The sequence below is a fragment of the Aptenodytes forsteri genome, unplaced genomic scaffold (assembly GCF_000699145.1).
Source record: "Aptenodytes forsteri isolate BGI_AS27 unplaced genomic scaffold, ASM69914v1 Scaffold52, whole genome shotgun sequence".
Lineage (NCBI taxonomy): Eukaryota > Metazoa > Chordata > Aves > Sphenisciformes > Spheniscidae > Aptenodytes > Aptenodytes forsteri.
The window spans coordinates 17,687-42,459 of NW_008795434.1; the positions used below are offsets into that span (position 1 = coordinate 17,687).

The following is a 24,773-nucleotide window of genomic DNA, read 5'->3' on the forward strand; positions in this document are numbered from 1 at the left end:
CAGCTTTGTTGCCCTTCTCTGGACACGCTCCAGCACCTCAACGTCCTTCTTGTCGTGAGGGGCCCAAAACTGAACACAGTATTCGAGGTGCGGCCTCACCAGTGCCGAGTACAGGGGCACGATCACTTCCCTCCTCCTGCTGGCCACACTATTTCTGACACAACCTTGTTGTTTCTTCCCTCCTGTGCAAGTGCAGCCTTGTTTAAGGTTATTCCTCATCCACAACTTCCTCCAGAATTGTCCATAAACTCATAGCAAATGCTCCATTCACTAGCCTTTCTGCTACTGATGGTAAGTGCATGCTTCTACAGTGATCCAGAGTCCTAGGCTGTCCTCCTGTTGAGTCACAAAATTGCTGTAGCACCCGACATGTCAGCACATCCCTTACCTTTCTGCCTATTTACACCTTCCCCATGTTTTTACTAGTCCAACAGTTTGTTCCTCATTCCTTCATCACTTAGACTGGAGAACGTTTAAACATCAAAATAATGCCTACTTCATGTTCCATCTCTGTGAAGGTTTTTACATAAATCGTGCAGCAGTTAGAGGAGGATCCCATAATTCATTCCGTTTCCCAGAGAGCTATTTATCTGTGCCATGATCTTGAGAATATTTTTTAATTGCCCATCTCAGCTACTCTACTCTGAACTGGGAGTATTGCTTCTGTTGAACACGGATGATGCATCAAGTGCTTTGAGATCTCTACAGCAAAGAGATTAACACTGCAAGGTTCAGCAGGCAAAAGCAGCAAGGGTCTCTTGTCCCACAGCTCTGTGCCTAACACTGTCAATGCAGACTCTGACTTTGGTTTGCTGCTTCTGATTACAATTATGCTGCTGCTGCAGAGTCAATCCTATACAGAAGTCACACAAAGAAATGAACACATCGCACTCTTGACTCTTGCTGGAGACAGGCACAGAGGGCAGCATTCAGGACTCAAAAACTGTGTGCTGTAGAAAACCAGTACCATCACTTCCAAGCCATGGAGCCGAAGGTGGGTTCTTGCTCCCTCGCCTTCAGATCTGCCGTTTGCATTCTTTTTTAATTTATTCTGGGTTCTTTGAGGACATGACACTTACGGTTATTGCTGATTAATTATTAACTGTAAAGTAAAACAACCTGCTGAAGATCATCAAGGTTCTGGTGCATGAGATACTCCATGGCTGGTCATAAGACGGAACCAGGTACACGACCCACAAGGGGTTGCTCTCCACTGCGTATAGGGAATATACACACAAGCATGGGTCTCTCCAGAGCAGACCCTCACGAGAAAACACGCTTCTTGGATGTAGCGTAATGCTACAGCCTGTCTCTTATCTTGGCACTCTTTGTAGCAGACCACCACTCGCACTGAGTGTTCTACCACAGTCAAGAAAGCATGTAGCATTGTGTTTCTCTGTGCAACACAGGCCTGCAAGTGCCAGAGCAAGGCAGATGGAAGGAAGGACTATTGGCAATGTGCAAGGCTCAACTGAGCAGGCAGTACGTGCATGACAACCTCCAGAGCTGCAGCTCCCCTCCCTGCACTATCGTTATGGTCCTTTGCAGACTTGCTCCTAAGACAGTCTAGAGCAATAACTACAGTCAGCCTTAAACCTCCAGCCATCTACACAGCTAACCCTTCACCTCTGCTCCCACCTGGTATGACCCTGGCAGGACTAACACCAACCACATCCCTGTTTATCTCTTTTTCCCTTCTTGATGTGCACTTAAGAATTACCCAGATATGCAGTTCCAGCAGAAACCCCACAATTTCCTTTTCTCACCAGTTTTCCTCTTAATATCTGCCTCCCTTTCCCAGTAGTCCATCAGAGACAAGTCTGGAAGAAAAGTCTGGAAGAAAAGACCCATCCTTTGGAAAGCTGAGCTTCACAAAATGGCAAAATCGTACCAAGCACTGCTAACGAAGTGTCTCCTCTGAATCAGATTGAGGCTATCCTAGAGGTTAACTCCAGGATGAGTATTAAGTAAGGAAAGCTGAATCCAAGGCAGGAAGTAAACTTAGATCTCTGGGGTCAGCACTTCTAATTAGACAAAATTTTCTGAACCTAAAAGGGTGCCCTGATCCCTCCCCAGGGCTGCTGTCTGCTGCAGCCTCTTCAATTTCTTACTTTTATTGCTGGATGCTTTGTAAGGAGCAGAAAAAGGAGATCTTTTCTATGGCCTCAAGTTGCGCCAGGGGAGGTTTAGATTGGACGTGAGGAAAAATGTCTTTACTGAAAGAGTGGTTAAACATTGGAAGAGGCTGCCCAGGGAAGGGGTTGAGTCACCATCCCTGGAAGTATTTAAAAGACGTGTAGATGAGGCGCTGAGGGACATGGTTTAGTGGGCATGGTGGTGTTGGGTCAATGGTTGGACTTGATGATCTTAGAGGTCTTTTCCAACCTTAATGATTCTATGATCTTTCAGTGTCAAGTATCACAGATTCCTACCTCTTTGATTGTCCCGGATGCCTCTACAAGACTGCACCACTCCGACCAGACTTTCTTTCTCCCTTAGTTCACCTGTAGCAATTCTGGGTTTTGAGCACTAGGTGCCCCATGGCCAGTCCCTGCGCTGTGGGAGAAGGGTGGCTGTCACAAATTGCAGTGAGGTGTGGCCGGGTGGTGCCGAGTAGCCAAGACAGCTTGGAAGAGACTGGCTCAGACAACAATCCTATTCACCACAGACGGATTCTGAACAGGATGCCCCTGGGAGACAAAGCACTCCAGACACAGCGGGAAGCATCCTTCGTTAGGAAGAGACTAAAATATGATTTGTGTTGCACAAATAGACAATATTCTTTGAATTTGAATGCTCTCCAGTTCACTCTGTGGTATCCATTACAGCTGTGTTTTAACAGCACTTTCATGGGCTGAGAAAGGAAGGGCACTGCAGGGAATCAGATGTGCCCGTTTAGGAGATTTTTTTTAGGCATGAAGTGTTTTCAGCTTCTATCAAAAGGCTATTGCCAATTCAGATCAGATCCTACATTCGCATATAAGGCAAGTAAGGTGATTTGCTAACAACCTGTCGTGGTTTAATCTCAGTCGGCAACTGAGCACCACGCAGCCGCTCGCTCACTCCCCCCCGGTGGGATGGGGGAGAGAATCAGAAGGGTAAAAGTGAGAAAAACTCATGGGTTGAGATAAAGACAGTTTAATAGGGAAAGCAAAAACCGCGCACGCAAGCAAAGCCAAACAAGGAATTCATTCACTGCTAAACGTCCCCCCTTTCCTCCTGCTTTCCCCAGCTTTATATATTGAGCATGACGCCCCATGGTATGGAATGTCCCTCTGGCCAGTTGGGGTCAGCTGTCCTGGCTGTGCCCCCTCCCAGCTTCTTGTGCACCTCCAGCCTGCTCAGTCGGTAGAGCACGGGAAGCTGAAAAGTCCTTGGCTAGTGTAAGCACTGCTTAGCAACAACTAAACCATCGGTGCGTTATCAACTTTGTTCTCCTCCTAAATCCAAAACACAGCACTGTACCAGCTACTAGGAAGGAAATTAACTCTATCCCTGCCGAAACCAGGACACAACCCTTCTGAAACATCACATTAACTCTGTGATTTGCTGCACCACAACGCATCATAACGTGAAGTTCATTGGCAGTGAGGGGTTGTTAACCTCTGATTTTCTAAGCCATCAGCCAAGAGAATAACTCCTGCTTGTTGGTATGTGTGACCCTACCATATCATCACTGCACTGGGACCACAAGAGTTGGTCTAGACAACTTATTTGACTGGTAACATTCGTCCTCTTAAAACACCTGTGAAACGTGCTCAACCCCATTTCAGAGATGGGGAACTGAGGCACACAAGAACTAAGGACTGGATCTGCAATGAGACTTAGGTACCTTGTTTGTCCAACACCTAGCTACTATGGAGGCCGTCAGATCCTTGTCCAGTTTTCATCTAAATGGTCACTCCAGAGAAGTTTCTTCTACCAAAGGCTAGTATCTGTAAGGCTATTTGCCCCAGACTCTCCCATAGATCTTGAAGATCTACTCAACAGTCAGTGGAGCTGCGGTTGCAATTCACCTCATCTGAAGTACTAACCAAATCACCACTAAATCACGTAAGGAAAGCTCACATCATCTTCACAAGATAAGGTTCTCATGATTATTATTCAATTTTTTCACCTGCTTTCTAATTCCCCCCCTTACACTTCACTTTTAGAGCCTTTTCAGGAGCTGGAAACTAGAGCGCTCTTCATGTTGCATCAGACACGTTCCCCTCTCTACCCAAATCCCCTCTCTTTTTGTAGACAAACACTAAACAGGACATTATCACATCTTTTCTGACCTTTGATATAGTACAAGCCACAGAATTTAATTCAAAGACCTCCTTGTTAGCCTGAATAACTTAACTGATTAAGACGTGCTTTCCTGAATGACAACCAGGCTTAACGTAACATCTACAAGACAATTTAAGAGCAGGTTTCTTTAGTCAAACTTGTCATTAGTGACTCAAAATATCTATTCTATATCTAATCTATATCTATTCTGCTTAGAAAAAGTACTATTTATGAGTGAAGAAAAATACCAGAACTCTCTCAGCTCATTTTTTACATTTCATTTTAATTCATTACTAATTCATTTCAAGACTTTTGTTTAATGGAGAACATCACTAAAAAATTGACTTCCCTAAAACAAATACAAATTGAAAGAAAAAGTACACTTACAGCTAGGAAAAGTCCACTTAACTGTAAAAATAAAGATATTTTTAAGGAACGGAGGCATTTGGTATCCTGTCTCCTACTCAGATTATTTTCCAGATTACAATATACATATATATGTATATATGCGTGAAAGTACAAAAGGAACCTGCAAGCTACAACATAAAAAGAAATGAAACAGCACCACCTTGCCAGCAAGCAGTCTCGTGGTTTATTCACGTGAAGGCAGAAACGAGAGAAGCCAGGACCTGGACTCACAGCACAACTGGATTGTCTCTACACATTTAATGTGTTCTCAAGTAGTGCAAGGGCTCCCAGCAATTACAGGTTACCTAAATTCTTCACTGCAAACAGCTGTTTGTTCATTGCTGTTATTTTTATATATACATAAAAACAGTAGGATCCCTGGTCTAAGCTTTAATCTCAACTCCTTGATGCTGTCTGTGTTGTTTAGTCTCCCTACAGTATATTCTCCTTTCTGCTATGAATCTCTCACACTGCTGGAGCTGTGAGAATCTGGGCTACAGAACTGGAGCCTCTAGCTCAAAATGACCCGTTTTGAACCATTTTTCCTTGCATTTCCCGAAATCTGACATCGGTGCTTTCTGACATTAACTTTACAGGGTTGAAGCAACATGATTGAAAACCCCAGTACTTAAATGCAACTCGAATAGCCGTCCCACGTTCAGCTTTGCTGTTTCGACAGCTAGAGAATATGCTGTGCGGAAATTGCTGCCTGCACATTGTACTACCTTTCAAAGGTCCATCAACTCCTCACTCCCCAGTTATAATGGGTTTTAAGTCAAGTGTCCTTTCTCAACTTATAAATGAGTTCCAGTATCTGTCCCTGTATCAAATCCACATGGCACTTCCCTTCAAAATATCTCGAGGCAAAAGTAAGGAAGCAGCAATGTTCCTCTGTTACCAGTGGGGAAACTGAGGCACTGGGTGCTCATACGACATGAGGCAGACAGTGCAAGGTGTAGATATGAGATTTCCCAATTTTGTTTCATACCTATGGATGACGAAGTCACTGCTGTGAAATTGCTATGAAGTCTAGTGCCATTTGAGATGTCCTACAGTACCCGACATGAGTACAGGAGCTGGCATGTATGACGCGGTGCAAGACCTGTGCCCTGTTGGGTGGGCAGATGCAGCATACTCCACAACACTTTAGGCAAGACTAGATGCCTGTATTTAAGAGGTTGAATCCTACCCCCACTCACATCTTTAAAGCCAAGGAGCTATGAAACAACACCACAGAACTGCAGGTTACTCAAGTTTTGGAGTCCTCCCCTCCAGAGGAGTATTCCCTGTCTAGAAAGGGGGGTTAAGGCAACATCAGACTGCAGGCATTCAGAGCTTGGAAACGAGCCCACACAGAGTTACATGCCTGGAGGAGCTCCACAACAGGACAACTGGGGACAAGATTCACATCTTTTCTTGTAGCAGACCCAGAGCCAGCCCTGCCTGCAGGTCAGGTGAGCCAGGCTTGGCCAGGGCCATCTCTGCCCAGCAGACAAATCCTCTACCCCTACATCAGCTTTAGTGGGGCCAAGGCAGAACAGACAAGTTACCTGGTCCTTTCCTGCACTGCTCCTTCAGACAGTGGGGTAGCTGGAGGCTGTGGCAGTCACTATGCAGTTAAAGAAGGTGGAAACCAAGTGTGCACCATGCCCTAGTCTTCCTCTCAGGCCCTGTGAAGTCTGAGCAGAGAAAAAGGGACTGATGTGGGGTCAGGAAGGGAACGTGCATGAAGAAGGGGAGCAGACCCAACACCTTTCAGCACCAAAACGCCAGTCTGAGCCAGGGAAGCAGCTGCCTTGTTCCTCTGGCAGGTCTTGCAATATAGCACGAAGAGAAAAATAGAAAGAAACAACCAAACTCAAAGGTCGGCATCGACTGCTGTCTCACACACAATAACTTCTGGCACATTTGATCTAGCAGTTCTTCTGCAGTATTTCTCCAGGGTTCAGGAGAAAGGAAGAAATTACTCTCCAGGCACCCAGAGCATCCTCCTCCTGGAGGTCGGGATGCTGGGGCCAACAGTGAGATAGCACAACAAGGGCTGATCCCTGTCCAGTGAGAGCTGCTTTAAGCCAAGGCTCTAGTGTTTGGCCCCTGCCTGAGCTACAGCCTTGCCTGTGCCTGGCCATGGGCTCTGCTGACCCTTGAACCTGCCCCATCACTACGGACACGTCTGGTGCCCTGGGCTCTCTGCTCACCCTGGCTGCCACCCTGGGCTTGCCCCACTCCCCCTGTTTGGGTATGGTGGGATGGGGTCTTGCTGGTGAGACCCCTGCCCTGCTGTTTGTGTTCTCCCCCTCAGCTTCCCATCTTTACAGAGCAGCTGGCTCTCATTGCGCCCCGACGTTTAGCTCTTTTCCTCCTTCCCCTCTCATCGAGCCCTAGCAGAGCAGATACCACTGCAGCGCAACTTGTGAAGAAGTCTTTTCAAAAAAGAGAAAAAGCCAAATTGTACTTTGCAGCTGAGTCTTAAAAAATATCTTTTAAAGATAGGAATGCAAAATAAGAAATTTCCTCCTGACGCCAGGTAATGGACTCTTTAGATAAAGCTGGGACTTTAAGAAATAACAGCAAAAAGATTTGCTTTGTGGTCATGAAAACCAGCAATACTTCAGATAAATTTCAAAATGGCAAAAGCTTTAGATACATGCTTTTTAGCCAAGTCTCTGTTCCTCAAAGATTCCCAAATTGTTGGGGGACCAGTAAACTGGGGTCCACCATCTCCTGTGCTATTGGCATCATTCTGACTGTTTTAGGGACCCTTGCAAATCTTAAACCACATTTCTCTTTTTTTTTTTTTTCTCCCTCTTTCCCAGGCCACCACAGAACCCCCAAAAAAGAAACCGGACCCTGTCACTTCGGAGACGGTGGTGATCTGGGGGCTGCGCCTCTGGCAGGTGATTGGTATCTTTGCCATCTTTGTCCTGGCAGTCAGTAAGTCATAATTCTCTGCCTTGCACCAACCACACCACCACCCCAAGTAGGACCTGTTCCTGGAGGACTACAGACCAAATGGCCATGGAGGTCACAGGCTGAGGCTCTTTGGTATCTGGCATCGCAGGGTCACACACAGGGGGTTTTGCAGCAGGGAAAGGCAGGTGTGGCCTTTGAAGGAATCACAGATGGGCCACCATGGCTTCATCTTGTAACAGGTCCTAGCTGGTGGCATCCCAGAGAAGAAGAGGGACTATAGGGCTGTGCCACAGCTGGGACTGTTTTCAGCTGCAGTACCACATTCAGACCCAAATGCATGTTATAGCCATGGTCCTGCCCTGTCACACAACCATACAAACTATATGTGACCTCTTGTGGTGCTGTCCCACGTGCTGAGATAAGAAGCCTCAAGAGGTCTGCAGTCACAGCCAGGTCTGGCGTTAAGGTCTCTAACTCCTATTCCGAGTGCCAAGACTCTCACTTCATTTTAGGAGGGCTTTCAGGACTTAAAAACCTCCTTTTTTTTGGACCCAGGCACTAGGAAGCCACTGGCTCAGACCCGGTGACTGCAGTGGGATGGGATCAGACACTCTCCCAGCACACCTTGAGGATCTGTCTGGGTATGGCTGATTCCCCACCTGAGTGTCTTCATCCAGCTTCATCCCCTTGCAGCTCACGCTCTGGAAAGAGTGTAAGCCAGCTTCACTGTGCATTGCAAACTACTATCATGAGCTTCCTTATGAGAATATCACTTAGGACACTATCATAACCCCGTCAAAATTCAAAGGAAGGATCTTCTGCTCTCTCCTTGAGCCAACTATAACTTCATATAAAAAAACAGATCAGTTTGATATGAGTCAAACATGATAAACCCGTTTCTCTCCCATCTTCTTGTTACTCTCTAGACTTTTGCAAAGTGTATAACTAATTCATTTCTTCCAGCAAATGAAGTTACACTGACTCATCTACAATTCCCTTGAACCTCCTCTTTTTCCTGTTAGGGACAGGTGAGCAGAGGGACAGAGCCTGTCCCCAGTCCCTGCAGGTAAATCCCATCAACTCGGAGGTCGCCTCAAATCCTTACCCACTCCAGGAAGGACATCATCCAGCCGCATGGACTTAGACACATCTAAATCTTCTATGCATTTTTTACCATTCTCTTCTCATTCTTCCTTGTGGCCCTAATTGCTTGTTAAAATTAATTTCATAAGTGGAGTAATGAAGCATTTTAAAGTGACTAAAGGAAGTGCCCTAGCTTTCTGCATCACTTCTGCTCTCATTCCTCATAAGTGATGAGCACTCTCCAAAACAGAGTGGCCACATGCAAGCTCCTGGTGAGGAACAGCCACAGGTGAAACCAACCCTGACCTACAAGCAGCCGTTGTTTAGAACATGGGTTTGCCGGGCCAGCTCTAAGAACATAGTATTGCAGACAACTGATTTCTAGTGCTCCCTGTTATTTTTTAATTTGCTGCTAAACCTGCATCTAGAGGTAGCCCCAATCTAATCGAAGAGCACAGCAGTCTGTGTGTCATTGTCTCTGCTGGTATTGGATGAATCAAGTCACTTCTTGTTGCCACGGCCACCTCTTTGGCTGCTGTGGGTAGCCTGTATCAGTCCTTCCCTGACAACCTTCCTATTCCGTTCCCATGCTCTGTTGAAACCAGACATTCACATTTCCAAAGCAGGGACAAGCATTTTCCTCTGTTTTCTTTTCCCCTCATTGCCCTTTCTGGGCAACCACCCCCTACACCCAAAGTCTGAGGGATATCTACTCCTACAACCTGCCTGCTCTCAATCAATGAAGCTTATGTTAATGCATCACATGCCACAACACCCTTTGCAATCACAAGAAACTCCACAGAGCAAAGCAAACATGGCCAAGTATTTAAGCCTAGTGACTCCGTACACCGCGTGAAATAGGCATCAAAATTAACAGCAGGAGATTTAGAATGCAAGTAGACTGGTGAAGGGGTTTATTTAGCTGGTTTTTCTTGGTTCGGGGACATCAAATTGTAAAGAAATTTTTGCCCAGTAGGTCTGATCGTTTTGATGTCCGTTAGAAATTCTCTCTGGCATTACCAGGTTATTTAGGGTTAGAAGCATGGAAAGTCTGCCACGCTGGCAAACCAACACACCAGATGCTGCACTGCTTGCAGAAAAGAAACTAAGGTATTTTTCAGTTACCTAAAAATATCAGTTGCAAGAAGCAAACACCCATGAACGTTTACTCATCTAGTGACAGCCCAGAAATGAAATGTATTATAGAGAACAACATGCAAAGAATGTTACAGTGCTGAAAGCAGTGAATTATGAGAAACTAAAATACTTTTAAGGATCTGTGTTTAGACAAGCAAACAAATAGGTTACGTGCAATTCAGTAAAGTAACATCTGCTTTAAGGTTTGAGTTCCCACTAACACAGGCGGGTGGTTCAACAAAGTCAGACTATTATGTCAGCCTGCTACAGATCTATTACTGCAGAGGTAGGAAAGCGTTTGCCGGGAGATCACATGGTTTGGGCTTGCTGAGTCTGGGTGATAAATGGATTCAGTTCATCACTAGGTGAAATGGAGTCAGTTTAGGGCTCTACTGCTCTGTTACAGCCTTTCTGTTTGAAGAAGCTTTCTTTCAGTGGGCAGAGGGGATTTGAAAGCAACCATACCAGCTCAGTCAGCTTTATGAAAACAACAAGTATTTGGTGAAGACAGCAACCGTTAACCAAGTCTGTGATCCGAGTCAAAACAAGGCAGGTTCAAACTTAATGACATTAGAATAACTGAATCGTACAGTCAGTTCTTACCAATTTCTCGTATCTTGCTCCAGCAATATCATCCTCCTCCTTTGCTTTGCGATCCCCAAAGCATCGATGGTTCCCCAGCTTTACCAGCAAAGCTTTAACTCTCAGGAGCAGACGCAGGTTTTTCTGTGAGTGAGCTCTTGAGGGCTGCCTTGGTATCAGTCCAGAAAACCAGGCAATGTTCTAATGGTACAAGAGCTGGAGAAGAGCTTTGGTATGGCTTTTTTTTTTTTTTTTCCCCTGGTTCCAGGAGCACCTTCCCAGTCAGAACAAGAGGGTAGCACAACCCTCTAACAGCACTACCCCTCTGCACTAAGAGACAGAAGAGCACCCTTTCCAGGGCTTCTCAGGGCCTGCACATGATCCCATTAGCTTACCATCCCACCTTGTTATCAAGGCTTTAAGGGTGTGTCTACTATGTCATGTGAATTCAGGTGAGGAGTAAATAAGGATGAGGAGAGGAATTGAGATGCTTTTAAAGTTAATGCCCCTAGCTACCGCCCTGTGAGTGATTGTGGAGCACTTGAATTGAATTCCTTTCTGTTGAAACAGAAATAGAAAATAGTTCCCCCAGAAAGGTGTGGTCCCGGGTATGCATGATAATTGCTAAGGGCGGCCGCAGGACCAAACTAGATCTGCTCCAGAGTACCCCCGCCCCTGAAACGCACCAAGTGGGGATGGCAGATCCTCCACGCTCTTCCACCCCACGAACCTGCTCCTGCTGAGCGACAGTACTTGCAGATATAGACATGACCTAGGTGTGGTTTCCAACTCTTGCTCTCAGCAACTTCCACAAGATGGCATCATCACATAACAAAAGGCAGGAAAAACAGCCAAATCCAAAACTCTCTTACGTTTCCTTATTTAATGAAAAAAAAAAAGATATTAAAAAACCCACACAAAGGCATGTGTGGGTATCGACACACACCACTGAAATCGGCGAAAAGTCTCTGGGAGATCTTCTAACTCATAAAAAGGTTTTTGGGTAGATTACAGACCAAATGGGATGCCTCCTAGCTCTACCCAGCAGAGACCAGAAGAGATGAAACATTTGCACACCTGTTAGCAGAAGGCTTTTCTGTCTCTCCTGCAGCAACTGATAGCTAGCTTTCTCACATGCCATATGAAAGCATCTCCCTGTTGGACCCATCCATCTCCATCTTTTTCCTTTGTTTCTGCTCTGTGATAAGACACAGCACGAGAGAAAAAAACCTTTGGGAGTAAAGCAGCCCACAGTAGAAAATACAACTTTGTAGCACATGCAGAGCATCATTCAGGTGATGCTGGAGGTATAACTCTCATGGATGTGTTCAATCACTACACAATTCTTATTCATCTACTAAAATATCAGGAATGCCAATGGAGAAGGCACATGAAAGCTGATTTTTAAAGCAAGCACAACCTCTAAAGGGAAAGTCTGGAAAGAAAGGGAGGAAAAAGAAAGTTTCTCCGGTACCACGCACAGTAGGTCAACTCACAGTTGCTCCTCTGCCCCCAAGATTTTAGCTCAGTCATTTTGTCCTTGGTTAAAGGAAACCTTCCTTTCTGGGAATCAAGTAGAGCAAGTGTCCTGACAATGTGCCTTGAAATCCTTATCAGGGCTGCCTCAGCACCCGGCATAATTCAGCCACTCTGGATTGCTTCTCTGAATGCTGGTTGATAAGAAAAGAGACCCCTTACAGGCAGGAGCAGAGACAACAGTTGCATCTCTCTCTCTCTTTCCTGGAGAGACTTTGATGAGACAACAACAGACAACTGAGATTAACTGTCAGGAGGATTTGATTCACTCAGGAGCACTGCTATCTGATTTCTTCCTCTGGCTTTTTCTTTTTTTTTTGTCCTGTGAAAGCTGTAAATGGGGAACTGAGGCCCTGATAGGCTGGGATTGAGTCATAACCTTGGAATCTTGCACAGCCTGTTTCATCCACAAAGACTGAGGACTTTGCACTAAAAGTATTGTCCTTTGCAAACTGCAGTGCTGCGATGGAGGAGGGGGTGGTCCTGATCCATCCCTGGGAAAGCCAGCAGCTGGCCCAGCGCTTGCCCAGTGTGCTCTCTCCATTGACTCACCCTTTTCTTTGGCATCACAACCACCATCAACATTTTTAAGCAGCCCTGTGGGCTGTTTATTTTCCTCGCTGGATGTTACTTTGGTTTCAAGGTCTGCTGATTTCCTTGTTTATGTACACCCCCAGGTCTGACCTGCAGCCCACCAGGGAGGAGGCAGGCAGCAGCTCTGAGTAACGCCCCACTGATTTCTGCAGACACAATCCAACAACTGGTTCTGGATGCAGGGCAAAATGCCTTGACATCCCTGCTGGCATATCCCTCTGGAGTGAAGGGCATGAATAGAGGGGAGAGGGCGTGAAGAGGGTGATGGGAGTAGGGACAGTGCTGTGAAGAGGAAGGAATGCCTTTCAGCTCCTGCCCGGCATTCTCCTTCTTCTGTATCACGCCAGCTTGATGTAGAGCACCAACCAGATGTATTTCAGGTACCACAGGCAGGGAGAGACCCCTTACCTTATCATCCTGCTTTGAATCTGAACTTTGTTGGATGGAGAAAGTGAAGGAGAAGGTAGGATGGAACTGTAGCAGGAGGTTCCCACGTGGGGTGGGGTTGCAGGAGAGCCATTACTGCATCCCACTGCAGTGTTCCAGGCAGGAGCTCGTGCCTTGTGCTCAACTCAAACTGAAGACCAAGCTGGCTTTGGATGGTACCTAGTTATCATGCCAGGGAACTGCTGAGCTGCCTAAGCTGGGGGTGGACTTCAGACCACCTTGTGTCCATGAGTGGCGGACCTTTAATTCATTGGTATTATTTTGTGCTGGTGTTTTAGTGGCACCAGAACAGCTCTGGGGCTAGGGAAACAAGTTTGCTCACTGCATGTCCTTATACGTAGTCCACACCAGGTCTAGTACTATCGGGAAGTAGGGCTTACCTGGACGAGGAGTGACAAAGTAGTGAGCTAAAGCAGAAGCTGATTGCAAAAGTGGGAGGCTCAGTTCTGATCTCTTTTTCCCTATCTTTGTGTCCTTCTGCAAGACCTACCAGCGATGCTTTCCCACTCTCACCCATGCCAGTCAAATAGTAACATGTAGCCCCAGACACGAACATCAGCAATTTTTCTCCTGACATATAACCACAGATATGAAAGCTTGAAGAAGCAGGTCTGTCATCAGGAGTGATGCTTGGGAGTCACAAATGCACAGCCTTTGCTTATCTCCCTTATCTGGGAGTCTTTCCCTTGAACCTGTCAAAAGTTCAAGAGGAGTATAAAATAGTGTGAGAGTACAAGGGAGGCTCACGCTGAACAAACGTGTTCCTGGGAATCAAGTATTATTTAACGAGCACCAACAAAGCTGTTAAACATCTGGAATGCAATTAACCGAGTGCAGTTTAGTTTGAAGTGTTAGAGGTTTTATTTACCAACTTGCTGTGGGTGTTGAAATATAAATGCCAGGCAAAAGATTTACACTATTAAATAACCATTACTTTTTGGATAGCAAAACTACCCAGATGTTTCCATTAATATGCAGAATTTCCAGTGAGGCACAGATAATTTAGGCTGGCTCAGGGATGCTTCACATGGTGCTTTCTGACAGAGGCTTTAGCATCTATCTTCAACGACTGCATCACCAGCAGCCCAGCACACAAGAAACACTCATCAGGGCGCACAGAATAGCGTGCGCAGAGGTGGATGCGAGGGGAGGAGTACTGCCCTTTATCACAGAAAACTTCACTTGGGACAAGGGATGGCTCTTATATGGAGACAGTAGGTTGAGCCCCTCTTTTGCCCTCAGCCCAAGTTCTCACATGGAAACCTGTTATCACACATAAGACATTTCCTTCTGTTTTAGAGCTGTCCTGCACTTGCGTGCCTACAAAATAGCCCAAGCCCCCACGCTTATTGGCACCAGCATACGTAGCTCAAGCTGAGCACAAAACAGGGTGCTTAAGAGAAAGTTAAGTGTCTTTTACAGAGGAAGGACAATTTTTTATGTACTCCAATTAATAATAAGTAAATATTCTTTCTTCCTGATTATTTTGATGACAAAGAACCTATGCTGCTCTTGTTCTGTACAATAGTGTTATCTTAAACTTCCATTGTGCATGTTCACACACACGCCCAAGGCTACTACAAAATTAGTTGTTATCCCTATCAGCTAAAAAGCATCGGAGATGCCGTTGCCCGAGGCTGGCGTCTCTTAAACATGACAGTTATCAGGGCACATAGAGGGGGCTGTGTCTGGAGTCTGCCAGAGGAAGAACTGGGGTGTTGGACCATGGTGGGGCTCCGAAACAGCTCCTCTGTGTGGGTGTCCCCACCAGCTGGAAGCCTAACCTGCTTCTTCATCTTCCCACGACACCCTCCCACTCGATGACCGTCCATGGTCAAGGCAATGGGGTGACAGAGTGCGGATTTGTGCACAGGTGGACTCTGGCATCAGAGATGGGGACTGTGAGGAGAGGCTGCAGTGCTGTATGGCACAGTGCACGAGGTACAGGTGTGCTTGAGATTTGCTTGGGACAAGCAAGTATCACTTGTGTATGGCTTTATGGATCTGAAAGTGAAAGTCAGATTTGTGGCCTTCCTGGGCAAACCCACTTGGTTAACTCTTCATGTTCTGATTTATTATTACTATTGTTATTTCAATAGACCATATAATTTTGATTCTCGTTTGCTCTTCAGGTGCAATTTCGTGCCTGACCCACCCTGTGCATTTTCTCCACCCATTGTGGAGAACAGGCACAAGCCACCATCTCGCACAAAATCCAACACCAAACAAAAGGGATTTTGCAGATTCCCAGGGCAGGGTAACTAACAGCCCATATCCCTACTTCTCAGCTGGTGTAAATGAATGTAGGTAGCAGCCATATGTTGCTTGCAATTAATTATGATTTGAAATCTGTGGGTATCCACGGGACTACATGAGGTCTGGGGGTAGACAGGTCTGAGCTGCACAGACTAGATCCAACTCTGGTTTTGATCTTCCCAAGCCACAAGATTAACTGTGGGTGTTGGGATCCTGGGTTTTGTTGCTAGCTCTGGTTTGACAGAAAAGACAGGCCCAGCTTATTTTGAATAAATGCCTGACAAAAGGTATTTCTCCTTGTTAGATGAAACAATCATCCTCAGATGTTGCCTCACACAGCTGCAGTGTTGGCTCCTCCTTGTGACAGCTCCTCTCCTTGCATGGAGGCAATGGAGAGGGTTCAGTCCCAAATCTCTTGCCCCCTGGGATGGTAAATTCCACCCCTGCTCCCAGCCTTTAAGGTGGGATGGTGGGGAAAGAAGGTTAGAGAGCTCCACCCTAGCCTCAGGAGCTATTGCACCAGGCATAAAAGACCCCAAGAAAGACACAGAAAGCATAAGCAATCAGGAGCTTTTTTTTTAATTAGGGCTTGTGTTAATAGCTCAGATTGCCAGCCAAAACATCTAATATGGACTTTGTCATGACGATTCATCTCACCTATCTAGAGATGCCTTCAGATCAGGCATCTAGAGTGACCAGGTGAGAGAACAAGTGGGAATAATTAGTCTGTTTGCTTTAGATGTCTACCTAAGGATGAGATGACCCCTGTCATTAAGTGGCTGCTGTTAAAGCTGTCTTCCTTGCCAGTAGACGGGATTAAAATCAAACAAACAAAAGAGGTGGAAGGAGCCGTGGGGGGGGGGGGGGGGGGAGCCGTGAGGGGGGTTGGCTGAATCCGTTCAAACTAAATGCAGTGAATGACAGCAGAAGCAAGGATCTATGGTTGAGAGAAAGGAATATAGACCTCATCTACAGAGCAAACAAACATTCAGTGACTAAATGATAATTAGTGAAATTTAGTAACTATTATGAGAGCAAAGCAATCAGTTAATCAACGCAGTTCAGGATAATGCTGCAGTAGGGAGTTATTTGACTGTATTAGCGTGGGTTAGCAAGAGGTAGGAAGGTTTGTTGACCTCTGTATACTGTTCTTGTGAGAGCTTGTGCCTATGTATGAAAACAAATACTGAAGAAAAAAAAAAAGGCTTGCAGGAAAAAAAAAACCCACACAAAAATCCTCACCTCTGTTCGATGCCTGGAGAAAGGTCTTCAAACAAGAGTCTCACTGAACACACTTTGTCTAGCTTGTCGGAAAGAAGATCAAAAGGCCACTTGATTGCAACATTGAAGCACTTCAGAAAGAAGGAAAGGAAAAAAAAAAAGCATTAAAGGTCTTTTCAGTCTAGTGGAGAGAGGCAAAAGCAGAGTCTGGAAATTAAAACCAGGTCAATTCAAATGAGAATTTGAGAAATAAATGTGGCAGGGAGGATGATTAAACACTACCACACTCTCCATCCCTTCATAGCTCTCCCCAGATTAAGGTGGGATTCAATCCACAGAAGTTATTTCACTCAGGCAGTAATTAAACACAGTAACCTGTGATGTGCAGAGAGGTCAGACCCTCATTTCCAGACACCAGGAAAATATCACGTCTAGAGGTGTAGTTAAGCTTGTCGGCTGAGCAAATATTGGAGCGGCCCTGACCCCTCAGGGCGTTTTACACAGGTGGACATATTTAAAAACATGTTTTGCTTGAAGTCATATTGACACAACTATTGGGACTACAGTCTAGATCTCTTCATTCTTTGGCTCCTACCTTTGCTTTCTAGGAAATTAGTACGTTAATCCAAGTACTAAATTTCCATTGAAAGAACAGCCATAGAGTGGGATAAAATACAGGACTGAGAAGGATCTTGAGAGGGCATCTAATTAATCTCCAACCTGACTTCAAATCTGACCTTTTTACCATCTATGTCTCTCTGTTTTCCAGAAGAAAACAGATCCTGAGTCCCCATTGCCGCAACCTGATCCCAAGCCTGAGCCACAGCTAGGATGTGGTTACGTGCCCTGTAGATGGTCGCACGCCCTTTAGAGGGAAACCCTCCTTCTTCTGGAGCCCAGCACAGGGACCTCTTCTGAGGCACCAGTATGTCAATAGCTCTGGTAGCAGCAGCATCATCATCTTTAAATGAGGTGGTTCAGGCACCAGCAGCAGCATCGTCTCAGCATCTGAGCACTCGGGGTGGACCAGTCCTACAAGCAGCCACCCAAGCACTAACTAATTTTCTTAAAAGTTTAGTAGCCCTCACTGACCATTGCGTGACCGCAATTAGCCAGTTATTAACACTGCCATGAGCAGCTTGAACAGCCAAAAGATGCCAACTCTTTCCTTAAAGCACCATTGGAGACGTACAGTAAGCAACTCCCCAGGCTTCTCAAAGAGCATTTAAACACAAGTGCTGCAGTTAACTTGCCATTGAATACATCTGCATTAATTGCTTGCATTATTAACAACGGAATGGCTGCCTAATTAACTCAGAGCAGCACGGGCTACTTTGCTAAATGTTAATTAAATGCTTCATTGGCAGCCTGTATTTTTTCAGCTTCAAAAAGAACAAACCTACTGTGTATTGCAGCCAATTTCCATTCAATTTATAAAACTGTTCAGTTCTCAATTATAGCTCTGCCGAAATATTACACCAAGCAGTCTCTGGAGAAGATATTTCATTTACATCTTTCCCAGCTCCTAGGAGAACCAACTCGTTTCTTTTCTTCTTCTTTTTGTTTTTTTTTTTTTTTTAAATTTACTGCCCAGCTAAACTAGAAGCAACTGTGTTACTGGTGATGAGCTAAATTCACTTAAGTGAAAAGAAAAAAGAGACCATGAACAGGGTAACTTGGCCACACGGATATTTAGTTTAAGCCAATAGAGCTTCTTTCACGGTCTTTTGCATGTGCTCTTAGCTTGCTTCAATTACAAAACAAAATATTTTAGTTTAAGCCAGTGGGAGTAAACACACAGCCCTTATTTAGTCACAAGCATCTAGTTATTTATGGTAGAAATTGTGTGTTTAACATTTGCTCTGCTACTGTACTTCAGATGATAGTTTTTTGGGGCTGTTTCTCAGCTCCTCCAACCTGAATAGTATTGGATATGAATATTAGGAAGACATTGCCCCCTGTAAAAATAATGAAAACATGCTAAAAATCCAGAAAGCAACAAGCCTCAGAGTCCTCATTATTTCCCAAGTCAGCGTCTTTTAGTGTATGCTGAAGAATGACAATATATCATTTACAATACCTCTTTTGTCATCATAAATAGCAAAAAGTTGACTCCTTAAAAATACCCATTTCATAAAGGACCACCAAGTATTTGTTTCCTTCTTGAAAAATTACATTTCACATGATCAGCCTGGCAGAAGCAATGAAAAATGATTTGATACGTTGTCAGCTTGAAGCTTCAGTGTGGAAAGACACCACCATGTGCAGGATCAGACCTGACTTTTTAATTTAAAACAGAAATGTTCCTTCAGAATAAGTGGCTGAATTCAACCGTCTATGTCAGGTAACTGAAAATGAAAAAAAAAAAAAGTGAGAAAATGATTTTTAGAAGCCAAACAGCAAAGCAATCCACAGCACGTTATTGAAAAAGAAAAAGCTTGTATTTTAATTGTGCAGTTAATGGAAGATGCTCATTATCACAGTATCACAAGGCCGTATATTATTAATACAGAAAAGCTGAGAAAACGGAGAGAATTGAAAATGACTCCACTGCATTTTGTCGCACAGGATGTTTCTTCTGCTGCTTTATGTAGTTTGATAGCAGAGAAACCACGAATAAAGTCACCATTGCAAGCCTTGATGGTGAATATTTTCATGGACCTACCATGGTGCTAATGGGGCACTGATACATCTTACGGAGATTGCTGTAAGCTCACCGTAGCATCAGACAGGCGATAGTTTACTCAGGCCGCATTTTAGAAGACTTCTCAACAATTAAAATGAAAGCTGAAATCCTGGAAAGGAAAAGGAGACCCACGGAATGAAAAAAAGGGACTAAATATTGCTTGATAGCAGTGTGATTAAAGCATTCACCTGGGGAATAAGAGAATTGGTGAATGTTTCATATAAAACAGACATTCAAGGCTCGAAGTCAGGTCATCTACCTGCCAGAAGAAAAGCATAGTAACAAATTCTCAAGTTACATCCAAGCTAAATGGTCCCCCCAAATACTTCATCCTGTGGACCCAGAATCAAAAGTGATCAAGTTATCACTATCCAACTGAGTTGCAATTAATATTCCTGCACATATTCATATCCCAAACAAAAACTTTTTGTTTAAGCTACTTTCATTCTACATATAACCCTCATGGAGGTTTTTCATGTTGGGGGTTTTTTATGTTGTAATTCTTCTACCCTGAGAACACGGGCCTATCAGTTACCATGCTCAGCTGATGCCATGTCACATGCGAAGCGTTTGTGAGAGTATTGCTTTGATGTTTAACTCTCATGGAAGAGAGTACAGTCCAATTCTTGATCTGTTATCTTATAGGAATGGATATTTTTAGACAGCAATCGTCATTACCGACCATCCTTACATGATGGTTAAGTGTAACTGGCGTCAGACACAGCCAAGTCGGTGGTGATGAAGCAGGTCTGAGGTGAAGCCAGAAAGTCATGTCCATGGGTCAGGGTCTGGGTCAGTGGGACACATGACCAGGCATGGGCACAGCTACAACATCCACTGCAGCGGACCTCCGGTGGGGGCCAGGCACGAGAGCATCGGCTTAAGAGTCACTCTAAGTGAAGAAAAGGCAAAGCTCCACTGAGGCTTCTTCTAACTCCTCCTTTGAAGGCCACCAGCTGTTTTACTTCTCATCTGGTCCTGAACCCAAGCAGCCAAACCTCAGAAAGGGTAATGATGGTGAGGATGCTCTCAGAACCCTTACAGGCACGTTCAGTTTCCCACATTGTCTTCAGAACGAAAGAATCTCTGCTCTTCCAGTGGAAAATAACGTTAACCTTGGCATCGGCAAAGGCCCAGGAAACACTACAGGTTACATTGCTTTCTGGTTCACTTGATGGATAAATTATCAGTGGAGCAAATATAATCTCACCGGTTTGAAGCAGGAAAAGACTTAAAATATCTTCCAGGCACAACAGAAATGATGCTAAGATCGCTCCAAACTTCTAATATGCAATAAGCGTTTCACTCTTAAGTTCCAAAGGATGAGATTCACCTCTTCTAACTGAGGGAACAGTTCACACACCTAAAGGTAGATCTGTGATGTCATTTGGGAAGCCCTAGGGCACATTGTCCAGCCTCTGGCTCTCACTCCAGGGGGTCGCAACTCTTCCACGGTCCTGTGTCAGACTGGTCACTCCAAGCTCTTTTTGTAGTTAATGGGGAGAGAGGCAGCTGCAGAGAATGATTTATCTGGCATACTTTAAATTTCTGTTTTAAGATGAGATTAACCACCCTGTAGAGGTGCTTCTTTCTCTCCACCAGTGATAAAAGGAGCCTGTCTGAGACCATAATCTCTAGCTTTGGGACACATAAACCAGAGCAGATAAATTCCACCCACTCTTGTCTCCTGTGTCTGACCTGGAGGGAAAAGCAAAGATATCCAACAGGCAATAACTTCCCACTAGCAATGAAATGATCATTCCTGGCATCAGTTGCAGTGTCCTAAAGCTCCTGTACCAAAATCTTATTCACTGGCCTATTCTTTTAAAAAGACAATGGCATTCGGTCCAATACTTAGCCCCCTGCATGGCTTGAGCCTCACACTAAGCACGGCTTGCAAGAGGGATGGAGATAGGTATAGTACTGTATTATTTTCACATAAGCCTCTTGCTCCAGTGGCTGGTTATGAATCTTTTCACATCCCAAGACAACATAAGTCACCAGTACCTCAGTGTAACGCTTTATCTCCATTAGGAAGTTAAACAGAGAGCCCAGCTCATGATTGTCATGTAGCAACTACCGTTTTTGTCCTTAGTAATTTAAAAGAAGTAGAACTGTGAGAGATACGACAAGCCCTACTCCTTCCTGCAGGGCTAAGCCAACTGCTGTGATATTGGCAGGCGTTTTGTCCTTGACTTTCAAGGGCATTGACCGATCTCTTTGGGCTCTACTTGGAAGCTGACAGTCTCATCATTTATCAATCTCCAGGAAATATGGTGCTAATTTTCCTGGCAAATTTTTCTCAAGTGTGAATAGAGGATTTTCTGGCTTAGCTGAATTCCAGAGTGCTTTTAGGAAAACAATAGATCTTGATTTAAAAGTGGTTAGAGAAAAAGCACGTACCCCATTGCCCCCAGTAAATTGTTTCCCTGCTTGCTGTCACTGTTAAAAATGCATACTTACGTCTAGTCTGACCTTGCCCTGAGTCCTTGCCCAGCTACTGGCTATTTTTTTGTCTGCTAGCCTGAAAAGGTCTGTGCCATCCATTGGTTGCGACGTAGCTGTGGCACGTGAAATCCTGCTGCCCTGAACAGCCGGGCAGACCCAGCTGTGTGCTTTCCAAATGTGGTATGTTACCCACCTGCGAGCTGCCAATGTTGTGCTGCCAATAACACCATATGGGCACCTTGCTTTCCTTTTGTAAGACAAGTAAAAGCTCGGTTACCCTCAGCTTGTTGCTGACCTTCACGGAAGAGCAAGGATAAAAGCATCTTGATTGCTTCCCCAATTACATGTTATTACAATTTCACGTTGTTTTAGGCAATTCACTTCAGCTTCAGGTGTCTCGTCTGTTGTGACATTTAGATGGCCCTGAATGTGATTCCACTACACCACCTCCGCAGCAAGCTGTTTAAGGGGAGTGATATTTTTGGCAGCAAAATTCAGCAAAGGGATAGAGGAGCTGCTACACTTTCCTTGGTAACTTTACACCAACCTCAAAACACTGAGAAAGGTGTTTTACTACTTTCCTTTTTCTCTTTTGCAATATGAAGAGGTCATGCAGAGCTTGTTCCTGGTTAACGTGATCCCTCCTTACTTAGGAGAGGCTGGACAGGTACAGGACAAACTTTTAGAGAGTAAAATTTACACCAGCAAATGGTCTGTGTGATGTGTTGTGAAGGCTGTCTGCAAAATGGTTTTACTCCTGGTGAATGAGAAATGCTCACAGTTGGAACCAAACATACAGATTGTTTCTCTCATTTCCTTGGATTAGTCCCAAAGGTCTAATACATTGCTCATGGTGATACAAAGCCAGAGGAGATTATCTGACTTTTGAAGTGTACAGAAAGCTGGATGCTTGCTCCTTTCTCATAGCCTTGATGCAGCGTAGGGGAACTGCAGATAAAATAAGAGACACAGCATGTAAAACTGATCATACAACCTCTTTCCAAGCACAAGGCTCTGCCTGCCTGCAGAACCCTTTCCATAAGGTATATAGATGAGGTTAAGAACTTAGGTAGGTTGTAAATTTGAGCTTTTATTTAGAATAGAAGAATCCCTTGAACTATTTTAAAGATGCCCGCAAAAAAGCAACTCAAAAGTTCAGAGAGTCCATGAGATCTCATGCTTCTTGACATGTTTTTTTGGACCTATGGGCCAACTAATTTTATGATTACCTGTTTCCGAGTTTTACTGATCTTTTCCCTGAAGTTGCTGCTTTGTTGTTGTCAGAAGTGGTACATGGATGAAGCAATGAGCTGCTCAAGCCTGTGAATTCCTAGTCTAGGAAACCAACCAATAGTGATTTCATTACAATGAATTGTCTGAATCATGATTAGATTTGCAGATGGAAATTCTGAAATAATGTATAGGTTTAAGCATGAAGGGAAAATATTTCTTACTAGCAGTAAAAGCATCAGCTGCATCCTTAACACATGTAAAGAAGCCTAGCTCATGGAAAGAAGCGTGATGGAACAGTAAGAGCATGATGGGGGGGTTAGGAGATCTGGGTTCAATTCTTGGCTTGCGCTAAATGGATTTGGATGAAAGTCAGTTAAGGCATATATTGAGCTCTTGTTCTGGATCTATTTTGAAGGGTTTACAGCGTTTCCATGCCAAATTCCTCATTGCTTTATTCAGCTGGAGGTCCACAGCCCCAGCATCTACCTACCACAGAAATGAATGGCTAAGACGTGTTGTCAGGAACCTCTAGCAATAACACACTGTTGAAGGGCGACAGTACATCTTAATTGCTGCTCTCATTTCCAAAGAGATAATGAATTTAAGTTGTTGATGCTCTGATGCTCAGAAACACCAGTGGCATATATAGTTTAAGGCAATGGTTTACATTGGCTTTGGTGGGAAGGACACGCTCAGTCCTTTACACATATCTCAGCTGAAGAGTGGTATTTCTTTATTTTCAGGTAACTCAATTGCTTTAGACTGTGTGACCATATCCCTCGGGCGGGTACTTCCACTGATATAAACGGCTACATGTTCCCACAGGAAGAAACTCTTCTGAAATTAATTCTTCTTCCTGCTGTCTCCCCACTGTAAATGGGCCGGCCTGTACTAGACAGACATCTGCTGACTAAACTAATACTCTTGCTTCCCTCTCTCTTTTCCCAGTTATCACGCTCTGCTGTATCTTCAAGTGCCGGATTCCCCGGACAAGGAAAGAGATTGAGGCACGATATGCTCAACGGCAAGCAGCCAAGACATATGCAGACAAACTGGAGACTGTGCCACCGCTCAACGAGCTGACAGAGATCCCTGGAGGTACTTCCCACGCCCACACCTACACATGCGACCCATCTCTTCTTTTGGGGCTTTCTGTATGCATGAATGCAAAGGGCTAGGTCCTCCCTTAGTGTAAATCAGTGTGGCTCCTTGGGCACGACCATTAAGATATTGCCATGACTTGGTAAACACTTCCCATTCGCGTGCACTAAACCTGCAGCATTTGTGGCAGCAGGCATGGCCATTTAGATGAAAGGGACAGTTTCTCCATTGGTACAAGTCAGGGTCATTCCTTTCAAGTTCATGTTTAAAATTTCCAGAGAGTCTGATTCATTTTAAAGGGCCAGTTCCTGGATTGGGGGAGGGGGAGGTGTCAGTAGGAAGAAAAAGAGTTGTTAGAGTTTCGCATTACCCATAAATGGCTTGCCCCATTTGGATGGCCAAGAGTATTTCTGTCACTGGTCTCCGCTCCTCTCACTCATTTTTCCTGATTCTGTACCCTAGGCTCTACTGAAACTCTCCTAACTCTCTCTGGTCATGTCCAGTCCAGACCTCTCAACTCCTTGCCTGTGGTGAAAGAAGAAGATGAAATGACCCTGCAAGGAAATTAGGGGACTGCCTTCCCGTCTGTCTGTCTATGGCTTCTCTTTTCTAATGAGATCCATCATACCTTGGACACTGCTTCTCAGTTCCCTTTCTGCGTTTCACCTCTGTTTTCTCAATAACTTTTTATAATTCTTTTTTTCTCTTTCCTGTGTCTCTGCAAGCCCTGGGGTCTGTAGCTACATGGAAACTGGGAGTTTCCTTGACTCAAAAAGTGATGCTTCAGTCCGTGAAACTGGCCAAAGAGGCAGATAACATAATTGTAGAAATTTAGTCCTACACCAGCAAAATACAG

The 24,773-nt window shown here is 44.7% G+C and overlaps 1 protein-coding gene across 1 annotated transcript in view; it reads left to right on the top strand.

Annotated features, from left to right (window-relative positions):
* Positions 1-24,486, top strand: part of TMIE (transmembrane inner ear) — a 38,586-nt gene extending 14,100 nt beyond the window's left edge. The window contains exons 2-4 of the mRNA XM_009281025.1: positions 7,497-7,614; positions 23,765-23,914; positions 24,380-24,486. Coding sequence (XP_009279300.1) covers positions 7,497-7,614; positions 23,765-23,914; positions 24,380-24,486 — 375 coding nt within the window. The remainder of the gene's footprint in view (positions 1-7,496; positions 7,615-23,764; positions 23,915-24,379) is intronic.
* The last annotated feature ends 287 nt before the right edge of the window (positions 24,487-24,773 follow it).